Source organism: Mus caroli, unplaced genomic scaffold (assembly GCF_978045245.1).
Source record: "Mus caroli unplaced genomic scaffold, Mus_caroli_1 scaffold_15, whole genome shotgun sequence".
NCBI lineage: Eukaryota > Metazoa > Chordata > Mammalia > Rodentia > Muridae > Mus > Mus caroli.
The window spans coordinates 90,228,363-90,245,744 of NW_028227270.1; the positions used below are offsets into that span (position 1 = coordinate 90,228,363).

Here is a 17,382-nt window from a genome sequence, read left to right on the forward strand (position 1 = left end):
TAACATAGTATCAGCTGAAGAAGCTTGCTATGTCACCTCTGGTTTTTCTTCAGGAATATAACTTTGGCATAGCTCTTTTATTTATCTTTATTTCATTTGTGTCAAGCATAGTGCAGAGTAATTTTCCTTCCAATACAAGTCACACATATTAAAAAGTAAAACAGTTAAAAATAAATTGTAAAATTCATAAGAAAAAAACCACAGTATCAGACTAAAGTGTTTGAATATAGTTAGCGATTTGAGAATTTTTCTGTTTTCTGATATTAACTTTTGCTCTTCAATATATAAAACTGTCACCTTCAGTGACCAGATCTCTTTTTTTTCAATTTATATATATGTGCTCATACCTTGTGTGCTTGCATGCATTTGTGTGTGTGTGTGTGTGTGTGTGTGTGTGTGTGTGCACGTGCGTGCGTGTGTGAGAGAGAGTGAGAGCCTATAGGCACTTTGGGAACAAAAGTAGATGATGGAGGTTCTTCTCAGATAGACCTCTGCCATATTGAGGCAGTGTCAGTCTTTCACTTGAACCCAGAGCTCACTGACTAAGCTTGTCGAGCCAGCCCATTTCCACCAGTCATGTGCTTAACAGTCCAGGGTTGGTATTATACCTACCTGGTATTCACATGGGTGCTAGAGGTTTGACTCTGCTCCTTATAACTGTGCACAAACACTGAACCCACGCTTATCTCCCCAATTCCACATTTTTAATGCTTATAGGTCTTTTTTTCTTTTTGTCTTTATTTTTTATTTACATTCTAGTCATTGTCCCCCACTCAGTCCCCCCCTTGCACAGTTCCTCATCATATTCCTTCTCCCCACTTGCCTCTGAGAGGGTACTCCCCCTTCTACAGGCCTCCCCCTTCCCTGGGGCCTCAAGTCTCTCGAAGATTCAGCACATCTTCTCCCACTGAGGCCTGACCAGGCAGACCTCTGCTATATTTGTGCCAGGGGCCTTGACCTAGCCCCTCTATGCTCCTGACTGGTAGCTCAGTCTCTGGGAGCTCCTAGCGGTCCAGGTTAGTTGATGCTGCTGGTCTTCCTATGGGATTGCCCTCCTATTCAGCTTCTTCAGTCCTTCCCCTAATTCAACCATAGGGGTCCCGGACTTGAGACCATTGGCTGTGTGTAAGTATCTGCTTCTGTCTCCCTTAGCTGCTGGTAGGGCCTCTCAGAACAGCCATGCCAGGCTCCTGTCTGTAAGCACATCATAGCATCAGTAATAGTGTCAGGCCTTGGGGCCCTCACATGAGATGAATCCCAAGTCTCTTCTCCATTTTTGTCCCTGCAGTTCTTTTAGACGGGAACAGTTCTGAGTCAGAAATTTTGACTGTGGTTTAGTAACCCTGTCCCTCCACTTGAGGTCCTGTCTAACTACTGGAGGTAGATTCTTCGAATTCCCTCTCTCTAATGTTGGATATTTTGGCTAAGGTCATCCTCATTGGGTCCTTAGAGCCTCTTACCTCCTGGGTCTCTGGTATTTTCTAGAGGGTCCCCCCATCCCCTACCACACCCCACACCCCTACCTGACCTTGTTCCCCTTTCCCAGGTCTTCTTTGACTTGACTTTTTGTATGAGACTCATTATTCCAACAGAATACTGTATTTCTATTCGCAGCCTTGATTTCATTGATTAAATCAATCTTGTTACTTTGCTAAAATTCCTGTTTCATACATTGCTGAATTCTAAGGTGTATTGCAGGCATTTCTGAACTTTTTCTTCTGCTGTATTTATTCAAATATACTTTATTTCAGTTAGTGCTATTTTAATTACCATTTGTTTATATTTCAACTCTTACTAGATTGGTATCTTTTTTTTCTATTTTTTTCTATTTTAGCATATTACTTGCTATTTCATCGTGTTAGACTTACGTACGAATTCAAGTCCATCAAGTTAAGGAAAAATTCTGTTAAGGTGTCACTTATGATTCTGTTCAATTGATAATTAATTAATGGGCTAGCTACTCTGCTCTCCCCTTAGATCCTATTATGGTTTTCATTGCTTTTGAGTTATAAACTAATTTCTTAGCTCACCTTTAAGTAGGTTTCAAATCTGAAAGTGGGTTTCAAATCTTCCCCTGGAAATTCTGAAAGGCAGAAACATTTTAATTATATGAGTATTATTTGATTTTATGGCATTTAGTAGTTTATTTTTAAACATAATGCAGTCACTTGAATATTGAGAATGTCCCCAAATAAGTTTTATATGGCTCAGAATAAAAGATAGTCCTTAGTGCTTTTTTATGATAATAATAATTAAGTACAAAGAAAATCTACAGAGAGTTATACAGCCATTTTCATCAAAATATTTGGGGTCATTGGTTTTGTGTCAGTTTTAATTATGACTGTGTTTTGCCTCTTCTGCATTTAGTCTTTCCGTTGATGTTTCTTCTCCTGATTTGTTTGGAAGCATCCATGAAGACTTCAGTTTGACTTCAGTAAGTAAAATGGCAAGCACAGAGAGTGAAGTGTATCATGCTAAAGGGAGTGGCTGTGGTAGTCAGCATAAGTCACTTGAGCCAGAAGCATCTTCCCATGTTAAGATGGCCACTGTGGCCACTGCAGTATACTCTTGGACTATATTAAGATGTATAAAAATTTCTGTGTATTTAACACTGAAGAAAACTTTAGCTGGAGTTAGATAAACAGACACAATGCAGCACCTGCATCATGAGTGTTAAAAGTGCCTCGGCTGTTTCCTGTGGCTGCAGAGTTGCCTGGGTGGACAGGTGGGGAAGCATTAGGCATGACATTTCCTTCCTGGCATTTGCCCTTCCAGCCTTCTTTTTTCCTCCCAGTCCCCTCTTTTATTTGAACATAGGTTATATGACAAAGCCAAAACCAAATCCCTGTAAGCAATCTGATAGAGGCATTTTCTCAATTGAGGTTCCTCTTCCTAGATAACTCTAGCTTATAGGAAACAAAAACAAAACAAAACAAAACAAAAAACAGTAAGAACAAGTGTCAAGTGCTAAGGGAAGCCATGAAGTGGGTTGAAACAGCTGTTCCATGTGAATCTAGGAAGAAAGTGCAGTAGAGGAGATGGACCTGAAGGAAGGAGCCTTTGAAACTCAGAATGTACCAGCCACCTATTCCAACTATGCTTTTGTTTTCTTGGTCTCTCAGAAGGAGCCTTATTAATGCACAGTGACCTTTCTGATCTTTGTTCCCTTCCCAGCTCCCAGCAAACACTGTGTAACCCATCAGCCATGTCCCAGCTGATTTGTGTATACCCTGACTTGGAGGGCTACTCCAAGCCTCCCATCTTCTCTAGAGTTGGAGGAGAGCAAGGTGCATCAGGTTGTCAGCAGTTGCCCAGGGTTTTCACTTTCACTCCTCACAACAGCTTACCTGTCCACTCACTTCCCAAGTTATGTTCGTTTGTCTCCAAAATCTGTGCCTGTGTTCTTCCCTAGTGGAGGGATCTCATCAGATCTGACTTGTGTTCTGAGAGGACCCAGATCCTCTCAGGGTTATATTATCCAGAAGGAAATGGATAACATTGAAAAAGATCTAGATTTTGAGTCAGAAGACTTTTTATTCACAGTCTCAAGAGTTCATTGCTGGTGCTGACTAGGAGTACAGAGAAGTACTACATAAGACTCATTCCTTCATATACAGGGACTATTATGGTCAAATGTACGTCTCTATGCCAGGTACAAACAAACTTCAGATTAACCATCTAAGCTTAAGAATTAGATTCTTGTTATTCTGTTTTCTTCCCACTTTCATTTCGTGTAATGTTCAATATAACATACACAAACAAAATGTACTTGCTGAGAGCTAGTCTTTAGATTACTGAAGTAGCTCTTCTCACTCTGAACAGGGTCCAGAAGTCTTGTAATGGGGAAACCAAGTCAGCACAGCTGGGGAACAGGGCAGGATAGACTTGCACACTCAACTAGAATGGAAGTCTTAATCCTACAAGACTGGTAAAGGACGGGCTTGAAGCCACTTGAGACATTGAGGGGTTCCGTGTGTTTGGAGTAGCTGCTGCAAAGTCATTTACTTCCTGCACTATGAGAAGAATGTGTTATGATAAAACAGAAGGTAGCAGAAGGGAAGATGGCCTCACATGCCCAGCTAGCTTATTTTCTCTGCCGCTCTGCCATGTATTCACTTTAGAAAAATAATGTCATAGACAGTATGACTTCCTCTGGCCTTTTTTTATATTCCATTTCCTATCTAAAAGTTATTTCAGGGCCCCTAGCAGCAGCCTTCTGTTTTTCTGGGTTATTTAATGGTGCTGTAGGCTTTATGTATGTCTGTTGATGACCAAAACTGGCAGTTAGTAGACTGCGTTGTGCTGAAAATAATGACAGGCCCTTGTAATGAAGAAGTGAGGAGATGTATAATTACCAGAAGATGGATTGGCTTGCTTATTGACTTTAGAGACTCTAGTTCATCCTTTAGTCCTCACGCCTCAAAGAGCAGGAACGTCTGTTTCTCTGCATTTTCTCCCCTGGAGTACTTAACTGTAAATTACTCTGATTCTGCACAGAAAGAGTAACCAAGTGTGGGTGAGAACTGTTCCTGGAAAGTGGTTTTGCCTTAGTTTTCGTCAAGGATCTCCACTGAAGGCGCTGGATGAGTCACCATTCCAGAGAATGCCTCCCACCTATAGGAGCACAGGCCCAGACTGCCCTGAAGTGAACCACAGCAGCAGCAGAGCAGGGGCCATTCCTAGAATTTTATTTACAGATAGAGTTCTTCTGAACTGTAAAAATCCACTGTATTCATTACACTACAATTACAGTCTAATAATTTTGTAAGGAATTGTTTAGGTGGACAGAGCCTTGAAGACTGTAGCAGCAGGAGGCATTCTTCCCCTCCCCCTGCCTTTTGGGGAGGCTGGCATGGACATGGGATGGGACTGGGCCTCAGGACACTGGGCCAAGGAGGGAACAAGGAGCCCTTCAGATAGATAGTATGGCATTAAAATGTTCTCAAGTTGTGGATGATTCATAAACCATTTTCTAATAGTTCCTACACTTTATTTAGTTATTCATAATACCAACTTGTGTGGCCTTTGTGTACATAAAATGTTAAATGGAACATTTGACTCTTCTCTTTGGAGGATATTGGAAGCAGGACACAGAGCCTTGAGCATTCCAGAAAAGGTTTCACTCTTGAGATTCTACCCCAAATCTCTGTTTAAATCCTCAGTGTAAATGTAGTAACAGTTAGTGGAATTATAATATGCTTCTCTGTGTATTAATTTCAGGAAATAGCCAAGAAAACCAAGGCATAGGATATTGATGTTAAAGGGCAGAAGCCTATCACTGTACTTGATACAAGATCAGGGTTATCTCTTAAATTCACCAGTACTGTCTAAGTTTGTTATGGTCTGTTTGAATTACAGGAGCAGAGGCTTTTGATAGTCCTGAGTAATTGCTGCTATTTAGAACGTCACACCTTCCTAAACATAGCAGAACATTTTGAAAAACACAACTTCCAGGGAATAGAGAAAATAACACAGGTAAGTGCTTTGTAGTTAGTAGGCAAGTCCAGCGCTTTGCCACATCATCGTCTCAGCACCTCTTGCCTCCCTGTACCCTAGTTTCCCAGGTCCATGCTCACTCTTCACCCTACCCATCTGAGAATGATTTCCTTCCTCACTTTAAGTTGTTAATGTAACACTGCTTTACTCAGGAGCAAAACTTTCTGATGGTTGAACGGGTTAACTTAACCCTGTTCCAAAAGTCTGTTCAAAGGTCAGGCAAGACAATCAGGAGAAAAGAGTCAAACCTAAATCTAAGAATCTAACCCATTGACTCCTGATGGAAGAAGCCTTGAGGCACTGCTGAGAGCAACCCTGATCCTAACTGCAAGGGATCACTTCCTGCTGGTCCAACCTCTGCCTCAAGTCTTCTCTTCCCGACTGCAGCCCTCCCTTTGCTAGTCTGCTTAAGCACATCCTGTTCTCCAGCTGCTGGCCCTTCCTTCCTTCCTGACTTCACTACAACTTTTGCTTGCTTTGCGCTCCGCCTGCTGGATGTAGGCAAAAATGTGCATGTGCATGCAGATCAGTGAAACCAGTTTTGTGCTTTAGAATGTTTGCTGTCTTGTTTATAGTTTTTCAAATAAGCAGAAAGGGAGAGAGAGAGAGAGAAAAAAAAAAAAAAAAAAAAGAAGAAGTTCCTTGCTGCTAAAGGTTGGCTAGTTCCTGAGCAAAGTTTATCAGATTTCTGGGTAAAACTGAGCCACTGTCCAATGCCAGCACACTTTTCTCAGTGAAGAAAAGAAGAAAGATAATCATCTCGTTAATCATATAATCAGAGTTTACTCTCAGTGGACCATCTACTTTTTATAAATGATGCTTCCAGTTCATAAACTGGCTTGGGTTTTTTTTTTTTTAAATAAATGAAAATGTCAGAGTGGGTGGCTCTGTCTTGTTTTCCTGCCTTTCGTAAAGATTAATCATCCTGCTGATAAATGTTGTGACTTGAGGCTTTGAGGTTGAATGTCTAGCTTATTTCCAGAAAGCTTTCATGTTCATAATTACAAGATCTATGCAAGAGGGAGGAGGCGCTTTGTTTTTATTCAGTAAAATCGTAACGTGACTGTATGTACATATGCCGAACTTTATTGTTTTTGTCCTTAATGATGTGTGACATCATTAAGAATTGCATATGAAAGAAGCAATGTTTGACATTTAAGTTTTTGTGAAATAATAAGCAGAAATTATGTTGCTTTACTTTATACTATTAAGAAGCAAAATGAAACTAATATAAAGGAAGGTTTTTGATCTCTTTTCCAGTCTGTGTCTGAATCACAGAGAAAGACAATATGAAGGCCCGGGGAGAGCGCAGAATAAGCAGTAGGCTTTTTGACCACTCAGCAGTATGAGCTTTAAAAAAATTATTTCTTGAGTGTCTTGAAACTATTCAGTTGTGGCTGCAGTGACTACAGTAAAGCAATGTGGACCGCAGCACGCCCACTGGCTGTACTGTGTGCCCTGTGCTGAAGCTCTCATTTTCATGGTGTCAAGCAAGAAAAACCCACTTGCTCTGAAGAAAAAAATAGGTCACTCATAGCCCTTATTTTTCACAGTTAATGATATACTCAAGGAAATGAAACTAATTGATTAATGTGTATCATTTTAACATGCAACACTAGATAAGACTATCCCTGTAAGGTTCCACCTTAAAGCAGGCCCCTTGAGGGACTCACAGGCCTCTGTAACTTCTGGGTCACAGGGAGCAAGTGCTGCGTGCCTAGAAAGTTCCACCTACTCATCCATTTTCTTGTTGTATTTGTTAAAGATCTAATTACACATATGTGCACACACACACACTCTTGACTTTTTTTTTAATTTATTTTTTAATTAGATATTTTCTTCATTTATATTTCAAATGCTATCCCAAAAGTCCCCCAGACCCTTGCCCCCCCCCAACTCCCCTACCCACCCACTCCCACTTCTTGGCCCTGGTATTCCCCTGTACTGAGGCATATAAAGTTTGCAAGACCAAGGGGCCTCTCTTCCCAATGATGGCCAACTAGGCCATCTTCTGCTACATATGCAGCTAGAGACACGAGCTCCGGGGGTTACTGGTTAGTTTTTATTGGTTCTTTGTGAGTTTCACATCACGCTCTCCAGTCCTGCTCACCTCCCCACCCCTGCATATCTTCCCTTTGCTCTTGCAATCTACCTCCCCCTCTCAAATACACACGAACAAACAAAAGCAAAGCATAGAAAACTATCTCATCATGGAAGGATGAAAATGTCACAATGTGTGCCATGGTATACTGCCTCTGTCCACACACTTTCACTTTCAAATGTTCATTGCAATGACCTAACTATATTTTTGAAAAGGAGAGATAAAAATCAAAGTCATCTTTAATGTACTAGAGTAAGTATTTATTTAATAAGACATATTCCTTGTGACTTGTCCTGTCACCCCCATAGTAAACCTAGACCTGTCCCGAGTCACCCGCATTCACACACAGTGGATCCATATCTCGTCACTCCCCGTCTCTGACCTCATGTGGGACCCTGAGATTTATAAGCTCCTGGTAATACGTACCCATGTTGCTTTGTGGGGGCCTGATCACATTGTGTTTTGATCATCGTTTCCCAGCATAATTTTTTTTCTTTTCTTTTTTTTAATTAGGTATTTTCCTCAATTACATTTCCAATGCTATCCAAAAAGTCCCCAATACACTCCCCCCCCAGTCCCCCACCCACCCACCCCTACCCCTTGGCCTTGGCATTCCCCTGTACTGGGGCATATAAAGTTGGCAAGTCCAATGGGCCTCTCTTTCCAGTGATGGCCGACTAGGCCATCTTTTGATACAAATGCAGCTAGAGTCAAGAGCTCTGGGGTACTGGTTAGTTCATAATAATGTTCCACGTATGGGGTTGCAGTTCCCTTTAGCTCCTTGGGTACTTTCTCTAGCTCCTCCATTGGGAGCCCTGTGATCCATCCAATAGCTGACTGTGAGCATCCACTTCTGTGTTTGCTAGGCCCCGGCATTGTCTTACAAGAGACAGCTATATTTGGGTCCTTTCAGCAAAATCTTGCTAGTGTATGCAATGGTGTCAGCGTTTGGAAGCTGATTATGGGATGGATCCCTGGATATGGCAGTCTTTAGATGGTCCATCCTTTCTTCACAGCTCCAAACTTTATCTCTGTAACTCTTTCCATGGGTGTTTTGTTCCCAGTTCCAAGAAGGGGCACAGTGTCCACACTGGTCTTCGTTCTTCTTGAGTTTCATGCGTTTAACAAATTGTATCTTATATCTTGGGTATCCTAAGTTTTTGGGCTAATATCCACTTATCAGTGAGTACATATTGTGTGAGTTCCTTTGTGAATATGTTACCTCACTCAGGATGATGCCCTCCAGATCCATCCATTTGCCTAGGAATTTCATAAATTCATTCCTTTTAAGAGCTGAGTAGTACTCCATTGTGTAAATGTACCACATTTTCTGTATCCATTCCTCTGTTGAGGGGCATCTGGGTTCTTTCCAGCTTCTGGCTATTATAAATAAGGCTGCTATGAACATAGTGGAGCATGTGTCCTTCTTACCGGTTGGAACATCTTCTAGATATATGCTCAGGAGAGGTATTGCTGGATCCTCTGGTAGTATTATGTCCAATTTTCTGAGGAACCGCCAAACTGATTTCCAGAGTGGTTGTACCAGCTTGCAATCCCACCAACAATGAAGGAGTGTTCCTCTTTCTCCACATCCTCGCCAGCATCTGCTGTCACCTGAATTTTTGATCTTAGCCATTCTGACTGGTGTGAGGTGGAATCTCAGGGTTGTTTTGAGGCATTTCCCTGATGATTAAGGATGTTGAACATTTTTTCAGGTGCTTCTCTGCCATTCGGTATTCCTCAGGTGAGAATTCTTTGTTCAGTTCTGAGCCCCATTTTTTAATGGGGTTATTTGATTTTCTGGAGTCCACCTTCTTGAGTTCTTTATATATATTGGATATTAGTCCCCTATCTGATTTGGGATAGGTAAAGATCCTTTCCCAATCTGTTGGTGGTCTTTTTGTCTTATTGATGGTGTCTTTTGCCTTGCAGAAGCTTTGCAACTTTATGAGGTCCCATTTATCGATTCTCGATCTTACAGCACAAGCCTTTGCTGTTCTATTCAGGAATTTTTCCCCTGTACCCATATCTTCAAGGCTTTTCCCTACTTTCTCCTCTATAAGTTTCAGTGTCTCTGGTTTTATGTGGAGTTCCTTAATCCACTTAGATTTGACCTTGGTACAAGGAGATAGGAATGGATCAATTCGCATTCTTCTACATGATAACCGCAAGTTGTGCCAGCACCATTTGTTGAAAATGCTGTCTTTTTTCCACTGGATGGTTTTTGCTCCCTTGTCAAAGATCAAGTGACCATAGGTATGTGGGTTGATCTCAGGGTCTTCAATTCTGTTCCATTGGTCTACTTGTCTGTCGTTATACCAGTACCATGCCGTTTTTATCACAATTGCTCTGTAGTACAGCTTCAGGTCAGGCATGGTGATTCCACCAGAGGTTCTTTTATCCTTGAGAAGAGTTTTTGCTATCCTAGGTTTTTTTGTTGTTCCAGATGAATTTGCAGATTGCCCTTTCTAATTCATTGAAGAATTGAGTTGGAATTTTGATGGGGATTACATTGAATCTGTAGATTGCTTTTGGTAAGATAGCCATTTTTACAATGTTGATCCTGCCAATCCATGAGCATGGGAGGTCTTTCCATCTTCTGAGATCTTCTTTAATTTCTTTCTTCAGGAACTTGAAGTTCTTGTCATACAGATCTTTCACTTTCTTAGTTAGAGTCACGCCAAGGTATTTTATATTGTTTGTGACTATTGAGAAGTGTGTTGTTTCCCTAATTTCCTTCTCTGCCTGTTTATCCTTTGTGTACAGAAAGGTCATTGACTTGCTTGAGTTAATTTTATATCCAGCTACTTCACCGAAGCTATTTATCAGGCTTAGGAGTTCTCTGGTGGAATTTTTAGGGTCACTTATGTATACTATCATATCATCTGCAAAAAGCGATATTTTGACTTCTTCTTTTCCGATTTGTATCCCCTTGATCTCCTTTTGTTGTGTAATTGCTCTGGCTAGGACTTCAAGTACAATGTTGAATAGGTAGGGAGAGAGTGGGCAGCCTTGTCTAGTCCCTGATTTTAGTGGGATTGCTTCCAGCTTCTCACCATTTACTTTGATGTTGGCTACTGGTTTGCTGTAGATTGCTTTTATCATGGTTAGGTATGGGCCTTGAATTCCTGATCTTTCCAAGACTTTTATCATGAATGGGTGTTGGATTTTGTCAAATGCTTTTTCAGCATCTAAGGAGATGATCATGTGGTTTTTGTCTTTGAGTTTGTTTATATAATGGATTACATTGATGGATTTTCGTATATTGAACCATCCTTGCATCCCTGGGATGAAACCTACTTGGTCAGGATGGATGATTGCTTTGATGTGTTCTTGAATTCGGTTAGCGAGAACTTTATTGAGGTTTTTTGCATCAATATTCATAAGGGAAAATGGTCTGAAGTTCTCTATTTTTGTTGGGTCTTTATGTGGTTTAAGTATCAGAGTAATTGTGGCTTCATAGAATGAGTTGGGTAGAGTACCTTCTGATTCTATTTTGTGGAATAGTTTATGAAGAACTGGGATTAGATCTTCTTTGAAGGTTTGATAGAACTCTGCACTAAACCCATCTGGTCCTGGGCTTTTCTTGGTTGGGAGACTATTAATGACTGCTTCTATTTCTTTAGGGGATATGGGACTGTTTAGATCATTAACCTGATCTTGATTTAACTTTGGTACCTGGTATCTGTCTAGAAACTTGTCCATTTCATCCAGGTTCTCCAGTTTTGTTGAGTATAGCTTTTTGTAGAAGGATCTGATGGTGTTTTGGATTTCTTCAGGGTCTGTTGTTATGTCTCCCTTTTCATTTCTGATTTTGTTAATTAGAATACTTTCCCTATGCCCTCTAGTGAGTCTGGCTAAGGGTTTATCTATCTTGTTGATTTTCTCAAAGAACCAGCTCCTTGATTGGTTGATTGTTTGAATTGTTCTTCTTGTTTCCACTTGGTTGATTTCACCCCTGAGTTTGATTATTTCTTGCCGTCTACTCCTCTTGGGTGAATTTGCTTCCTTTCGTTCTAGAGCTTTTAGGTGTGTTGTCAAGCTGCTAATGTGTGCTCTCTCTAGTTTCTTTTTGGAGGCACTCAGAGCTATGAGTTTTCCTCTTAGAAATGCTTTCAATGTATCCCATAAGTTTGGGTATGTTGTGGCTTCATTTTCATTAAACTCCAGAAAGTCCTTAATTTCTTTCTTTATTCCTTCCTTGACCAAGGTATCATTGAGAAGAGCGTTGTTTAGTTTCCACGTGTGTGTTGGCTTTCTATTATTTATTTTGTTATTGAAGATCAGTCTTAGTTCATAGTGATCTGATAGGATGCATGGGACAATTTCAATATTTTTGTATATGTTGAGGCTTGTTTTGTGACCAATTATGTGGTCAATTTTGGAGAAGGTACCGTGAGGTGCTGAGAAGAAGGTATATCCTTTTGTTTTAGGATAAAATGTTCTGTAGATATCTGTCAGATCCATTTGTTTCATAACCTCTGTTAGTTTCACTGTGTCCCTGTTTAGTTTCTGCTTCCATGATCTGTCCATTGGTGAAAGTGGTGTGTTGAAGTCTCCCACTATTATTGTGTGAGGTGCAATGTGTGCTTTGAGCTTTACTAAAGTATCTTTAATGAATGTGGCTGCCCTTGTATTTGGAGCATAGATATTCAGAATTGATAGTTCCTCTTGGAGGATTTTACCTTTGATGAGAATGAAGTGCCCTTCCTTGTCTTTTTTGATGACTTTGGGTTGGAAGTCAATCTTATCAGATATTAGAATGGCTACTCCAGCTTGTTTCTTCCTACCATTTGCTTGGAAAATTGTTTTCCATCCTTTCATTCTGAGGTAGTGTCTATCTTTTTCTCTGAGATGAGTTTCCTGTAAGCAGCAAAATGTTGGGTCCTGTTTCTGTAGCCAGCCTGTTAGTCTATGTCTTTTTATTGGTTAATTGAGTCCATTGATATTAAGAGATATTAGGGAGAAGTAATTGTTGCTTCCTTTTATTTTTGTTGTTAGAGTTGGTGTTCTGTTCTTGTGGCTGTCTTCTTTTAGGTTTGTTGAGGGATTACCTTCTTGCTTTTTCTAGGATGTGGTTTCCGTCCTTGTATTGGTTTTTTTCTGTTATTATCCTTTGAAGGGCTGGATTCGTGGAAAGATAATGTGTGAATTTGATTTTGTAGTGGAATACTTTGGTTTCTCCATCTATGGTAATTGAGAGTTTGGCTGGGTATAGTAGCCTGGGCTGGAAATTGTGTTCTCGTAGTTTCTGTATAACATCTGTCCAGGCCCTTCTGGCTTTCATAGTCTCTGGTAAAAAATCCGGTATAATTCTGATAGGCTTGCCTTTATATGTTACTTGACCTTTTTCCCTTACTGCTTTTAGTATTCTATCTTTATTTAGTGCATTTGTTGTTCTGATTATTATGTGTCGGAAGGAATTTCTTTTCTGGTCCATTCTATTTGGAGTTCTGTAAGCTTCTTGTATGTTCATGGGCATCTCTTTCTTTAGGTTTGGGAAGTTTTCTTCTATAATTTTGTTGAAGATATTTGCTGGTCCTTTGAGTTGAAAATCTTCATCCCAGCATAATTTTTAATTGTATAATATCCATTTGTATACTTTAATTTGCATGGAAAATGACTGCTTTTACATTTTTATTGCCTGTGTTGTAGAAGAAATAGCTAGGAAGCATGTAGAGACCAAGGGAGATACAGAGGTTTGTTCTGAGGATGGAGACCAAATACAACACAGATCGAACTCCTCAGGAACATTTGTTGAGAATATCAGATCTGTGTGGAGGATAAGTCTTAACATGTTCTTTTATTGTGGCAGCTATAAAGATGTAATTCCGGGGACTTGGGGGGGGGGGGGCGTGCCTATGTTAGATGCGATCAATGTTAAGGAAGCAAAGCTATACAACTGAGTTACTATTTGTAGAATTAAAGATTCTTCCTGACTGGAGAATGCAGACATTGATCAAGTATTAAATGCATTACTGAACTTCTATTTAAGCTCCTAACGAGAAACTCCACTCAGCAGAGTAAGGGACAGTTTCTTTTCATCACAGATGCAGGCAAATCCTTTATATCTAGCAACCAATTTAAAGTATTTCGTATGACTTGAACCATAGGTATTAGATGGAATATAGTTCATTCTTTTTAGCTTACCTGAGTATACTTCTTAGACCTTGAGGCATTTGAATTTACTGATGAGTTTATGAATGACTGCAGCCGTGTTTCCTTCCTGCTGTGTTATCTGTGGCTCTGCTTGTTTCGTCTTCCTCATTTCTTCATCAGACTACATTAGTTAAATTTTGCTAAGAAGGTATTTTTAGTGTTTTATTGATTCTTTGTGAATTTCATATCATGCACCCTGATCCCACTCATTTCCCACCCCTTTATATCTGCCCTCCACCCTTGCAACCACCCCCCAAAGAAAACCAAACCAAACCACACTAAAACAACAACAAAACATCTTGTCATGGAAACTGTAGTATGTCACAGTGTGAGTCATATGGTACACCCTTTTGTCTCCACATTTTACCTTGCAAATGTTTGTTGTCATCAGTCATCGGTCTGGTTTGAGGCCGCTGGCTTCTGCTACACTATCAATCCTGGATCCTCACCAGGACTCTCCCCTGATATCCTGTTGTTGCCCTGTGTCATGGAGATCTTGGAGGTTTGGATCTGCCAGACCAGCTCCTTTATCAGCTCCAGCAGTTCATAAATGGGGTAGATCTTGGAGTGGGCTAACTAAAAGCCCTAGATCTAGGCTTGAGTGGTAGCTAAGTTGGTTTGCACACCAGCTCTTCTGCACCCACACCACCAGGGAGAGCTCTTCACTGCTGTCCTGGCTAGCTCACCCAATCCCACAACTGGCATGGGACAGGGCCAGTCCTCCCACATGCCACAGGGCCAGTTCCACACTCCTGCCCAGTGAGGTATAGATCCTGCTCTCCCAAGTGCTACAGCTGGTGAGGGCCAGCCCCAGCTCTCCTGTTCTCATAACCCCAGGGCCAGCTCTCCCACCTGTCACAGGCTAAACCCTAACCCTGACTGCTACAGCCAGTGAGAGACAGGGCTAGCTCTCCCAAACCCATACTTCCAGAGCTAGCTCTCCCATGCTGTCCAGGTGAAGGGCCTAGGCTCAAATGGTTGCACAGGTTCTTCATAGTCACCCCTTTGTTAGTCCCACTTTTCTCCACAGTGTAGGAACCTCTCCCTCAGCTTCACTTTCTCTCGAATCTCTCCATCTTTCTCATCTCACTATCACATATTCACTCTTTGTAGTGGCACCCATGGTGGATGCTTGCTTGGGTGCCTTTCTTCTGGCCACACTGAGACAGGTGCTTGGGTCTCTTTATTAAATTATTTTTGTGCAACAAATTACTTTTAAGGTTGAAGTTTCAAACTGGTGTATACTCTCCAACTGAGGCCAGGCACAACAGCCCAGTTAGGCAAATGGGATCCATAGGCAGGCAACACCTTTAGGGACAGCCCCTGTGCTAGTTGTTGGGGGACCTACATGAAGACCAAGCTGCATATCTGCTACATATGTGTGGGACGTAGATCCAGCCCATGTATACTCTTTGGTTGGTGGTTCAATCTTTGAGAGCCTCGAGGGTCCAGGTTAGTTGACTATGTTGGTCTTCCTGTGGAGTTTCTATCCCCTTCTCGGCCTGCAGTCCTTCCCCCAACTCTTCCATAAGACTCCCCAAACTTCATCCAATGTTTAGTTGTGTTTCTTTGAGTCTGTTTTGGTCAACTGCTGGGTGGAGCCTCTCAGAGGACAGTTATGCTATGTTCCTATCTGCAATCATAGTAGACTATCATTAATAGTGTCAGGGATTGGTGCTTGCCCATGGAATGGGTCTCTCAAGTTGGGCTAGTTATTGGTTAGCTATTCCCTCAGGCTCTGCTCTGTCTTTGTCACTGCATTTCTTAGAGACAGAACAAATTTGGGGTCAAAAGTTCTATGGGTGGATTGGTGTCCTTATCCCTCTACTGGGGGTCCTGCCTGGCTACAGGAGGTGACCACTTGAGGTTCCATATTCCCCCATAAACTCTCTAGAGCCTCTCCCATCCCAGGTCTCTGGCACATCCTAGAGATGTCCCCACCATCACCACCAGTACCAGCTGAGACAATTTCCATTCATTCTTCTGACCCTCTCACCTGTCTCTCCCCACACCTGATCTTGAAAACCCCCATGCCTCTCCTGTCGCTTCTCTCACCAGTTTCTTCCTTCCATCTGCCTCCTATGACAATTTTCTTCCCTTTCCTTTCTGTCATTGTTAGTCTTTTATAATTATTTTTAGGGGGTAAGTGTGCAGAAATGTGTGCATGTGTGTTCATATGTGTACAGTTACATTTGTGGGTGTGCAGGTGTACATGTAGAAACCAGGGTCCACTTATATGTCATTCTCTGTGAGCTGTCCACTTGGAGTTTTGAGACAAAGTCTCATACCAGCAGTGTCCAGGAGTCTGCCTGTGTCTACCTCCCCGGACTGGGATTACAAGTGTGTGTCACCACAGCTGTCTTTTTATGGTCTGGCTCTTGGTCATGGGTGGCTTTTTAAGTGGGTGCATGGCAGTTCTTTACCAGCTAAGCTGCCTCCCAACCCCATCTTCATTTCCAGATTGGCCTTCGCAATCACTACCAGGTATTCAACCCAGGAGACCTGCCTCATACTAGGCAAGTGTTCTTCCACTGAGCTACAGCCCACATTTTATTTTTCAAGGAACTTGCATACTTTAAAATACTCATTTGGCATTAGTGATTTTCTTTAATATCTTTTAAAAAACTGACTTTGTTCCCTTCCACATTAATTTTCTGTTGTGTTAGTTACTTGAAGGAGTTTAAAACATTAATTCTAAGTCTTCTTTTAAACTTCTCTTTTTAAACATCTGAAGCTCAGTGTTTCTTTACTCACTGCCTTATCTCCACAAAAGTTTAGATACCTGCATTTTCATTGTTAGCCTCTTTTTGCTTAAGAAGTTTTTTTGTGGGGTAGGGCAGGGGTTACTAAGGGAAGCTCTCTTGTATGCTCTACCACTGAACTGTATTCCTATCCTATTTTAAGAATACTTAAAAGAGTTTTTGGAGCTGCAGAGCAGTTAAGAACAATCGCTGTTATTACAGAGAACATTGGTTTGGTTCCCAGAACCTGTAAGGCAGCTCACAACCATCTCTGTACCACTAGTTCCAGAAGATCTGATGTCCTCTTCTGGCCTCCACAGGCCCTCCATACAAGTGGTACACATACATACATACATACATACATACATACATACGGGCAAAAAAAAAAAAAAATAAAGCAAAAACCTTTTGAAAAGAATATTTACTTGGAAATTATATTTCATATTTTTAGGGTGGTTCCAGTCTGTTAGGTGTATTTTGTAAGCACTAGGCATGATGTAGAATGGGAAGGAACTTGGATTTCATTTTCTTCCACTATTTCCCTCACCTGTTCATCTTCCTCATTCTGATTTGACTTAAGTTAGTGCCCTTGATCACAAATACAGGCAATTCATTCTTTGAATCTCTTCATAAGCATATGTATGTTGTCTGGACTTAGGTAAGGAGTCGATATGGCTCTGAGGTTGGGTTCCTGTAGATACCATTGCAGTGGTGTCAGGTTTTGAGGTGACATTTCAGAACTCAAACTGATCCTTTATTCTCTGTAGGTTTTATGACTTTCTTCTGGGAAAGTGAAGCCCACCCCCTAATTCAATTAGAAACTGGGAACTCTTATAGTCTGCACCTGGATGTGCACATTGTCCTCTAACTGGGAACTTAGCTATC

At 41.2% G+C, this 17,382-nt stretch overlaps 1 protein-coding gene across 3 annotated transcripts in view; it reads left to right on the forward strand.

Annotated features, from left to right (window-relative positions):
* Positions 1–17,382, forward strand: part of Exoc2 (exocyst complex component 2) — a 171,886-nt gene that overhangs the window by 111,596 nt on the left and 42,908 nt on the right. For all 3 annotated transcript variants that reach the window (XM_021180205.3, XM_085831196.1, XM_085831195.1), the window contains exons 21-22: positions 2,368–2,434; positions 5,359–5,475. In XM_021180205.3, the coding sequence (XP_021035864.1) occupies positions 2,368–2,434; positions 5,359–5,475 (184 nt within the window). The remainder of the gene's footprint in view (positions 1–2,367; positions 2,435–5,358; positions 5,476–17,382) is intronic.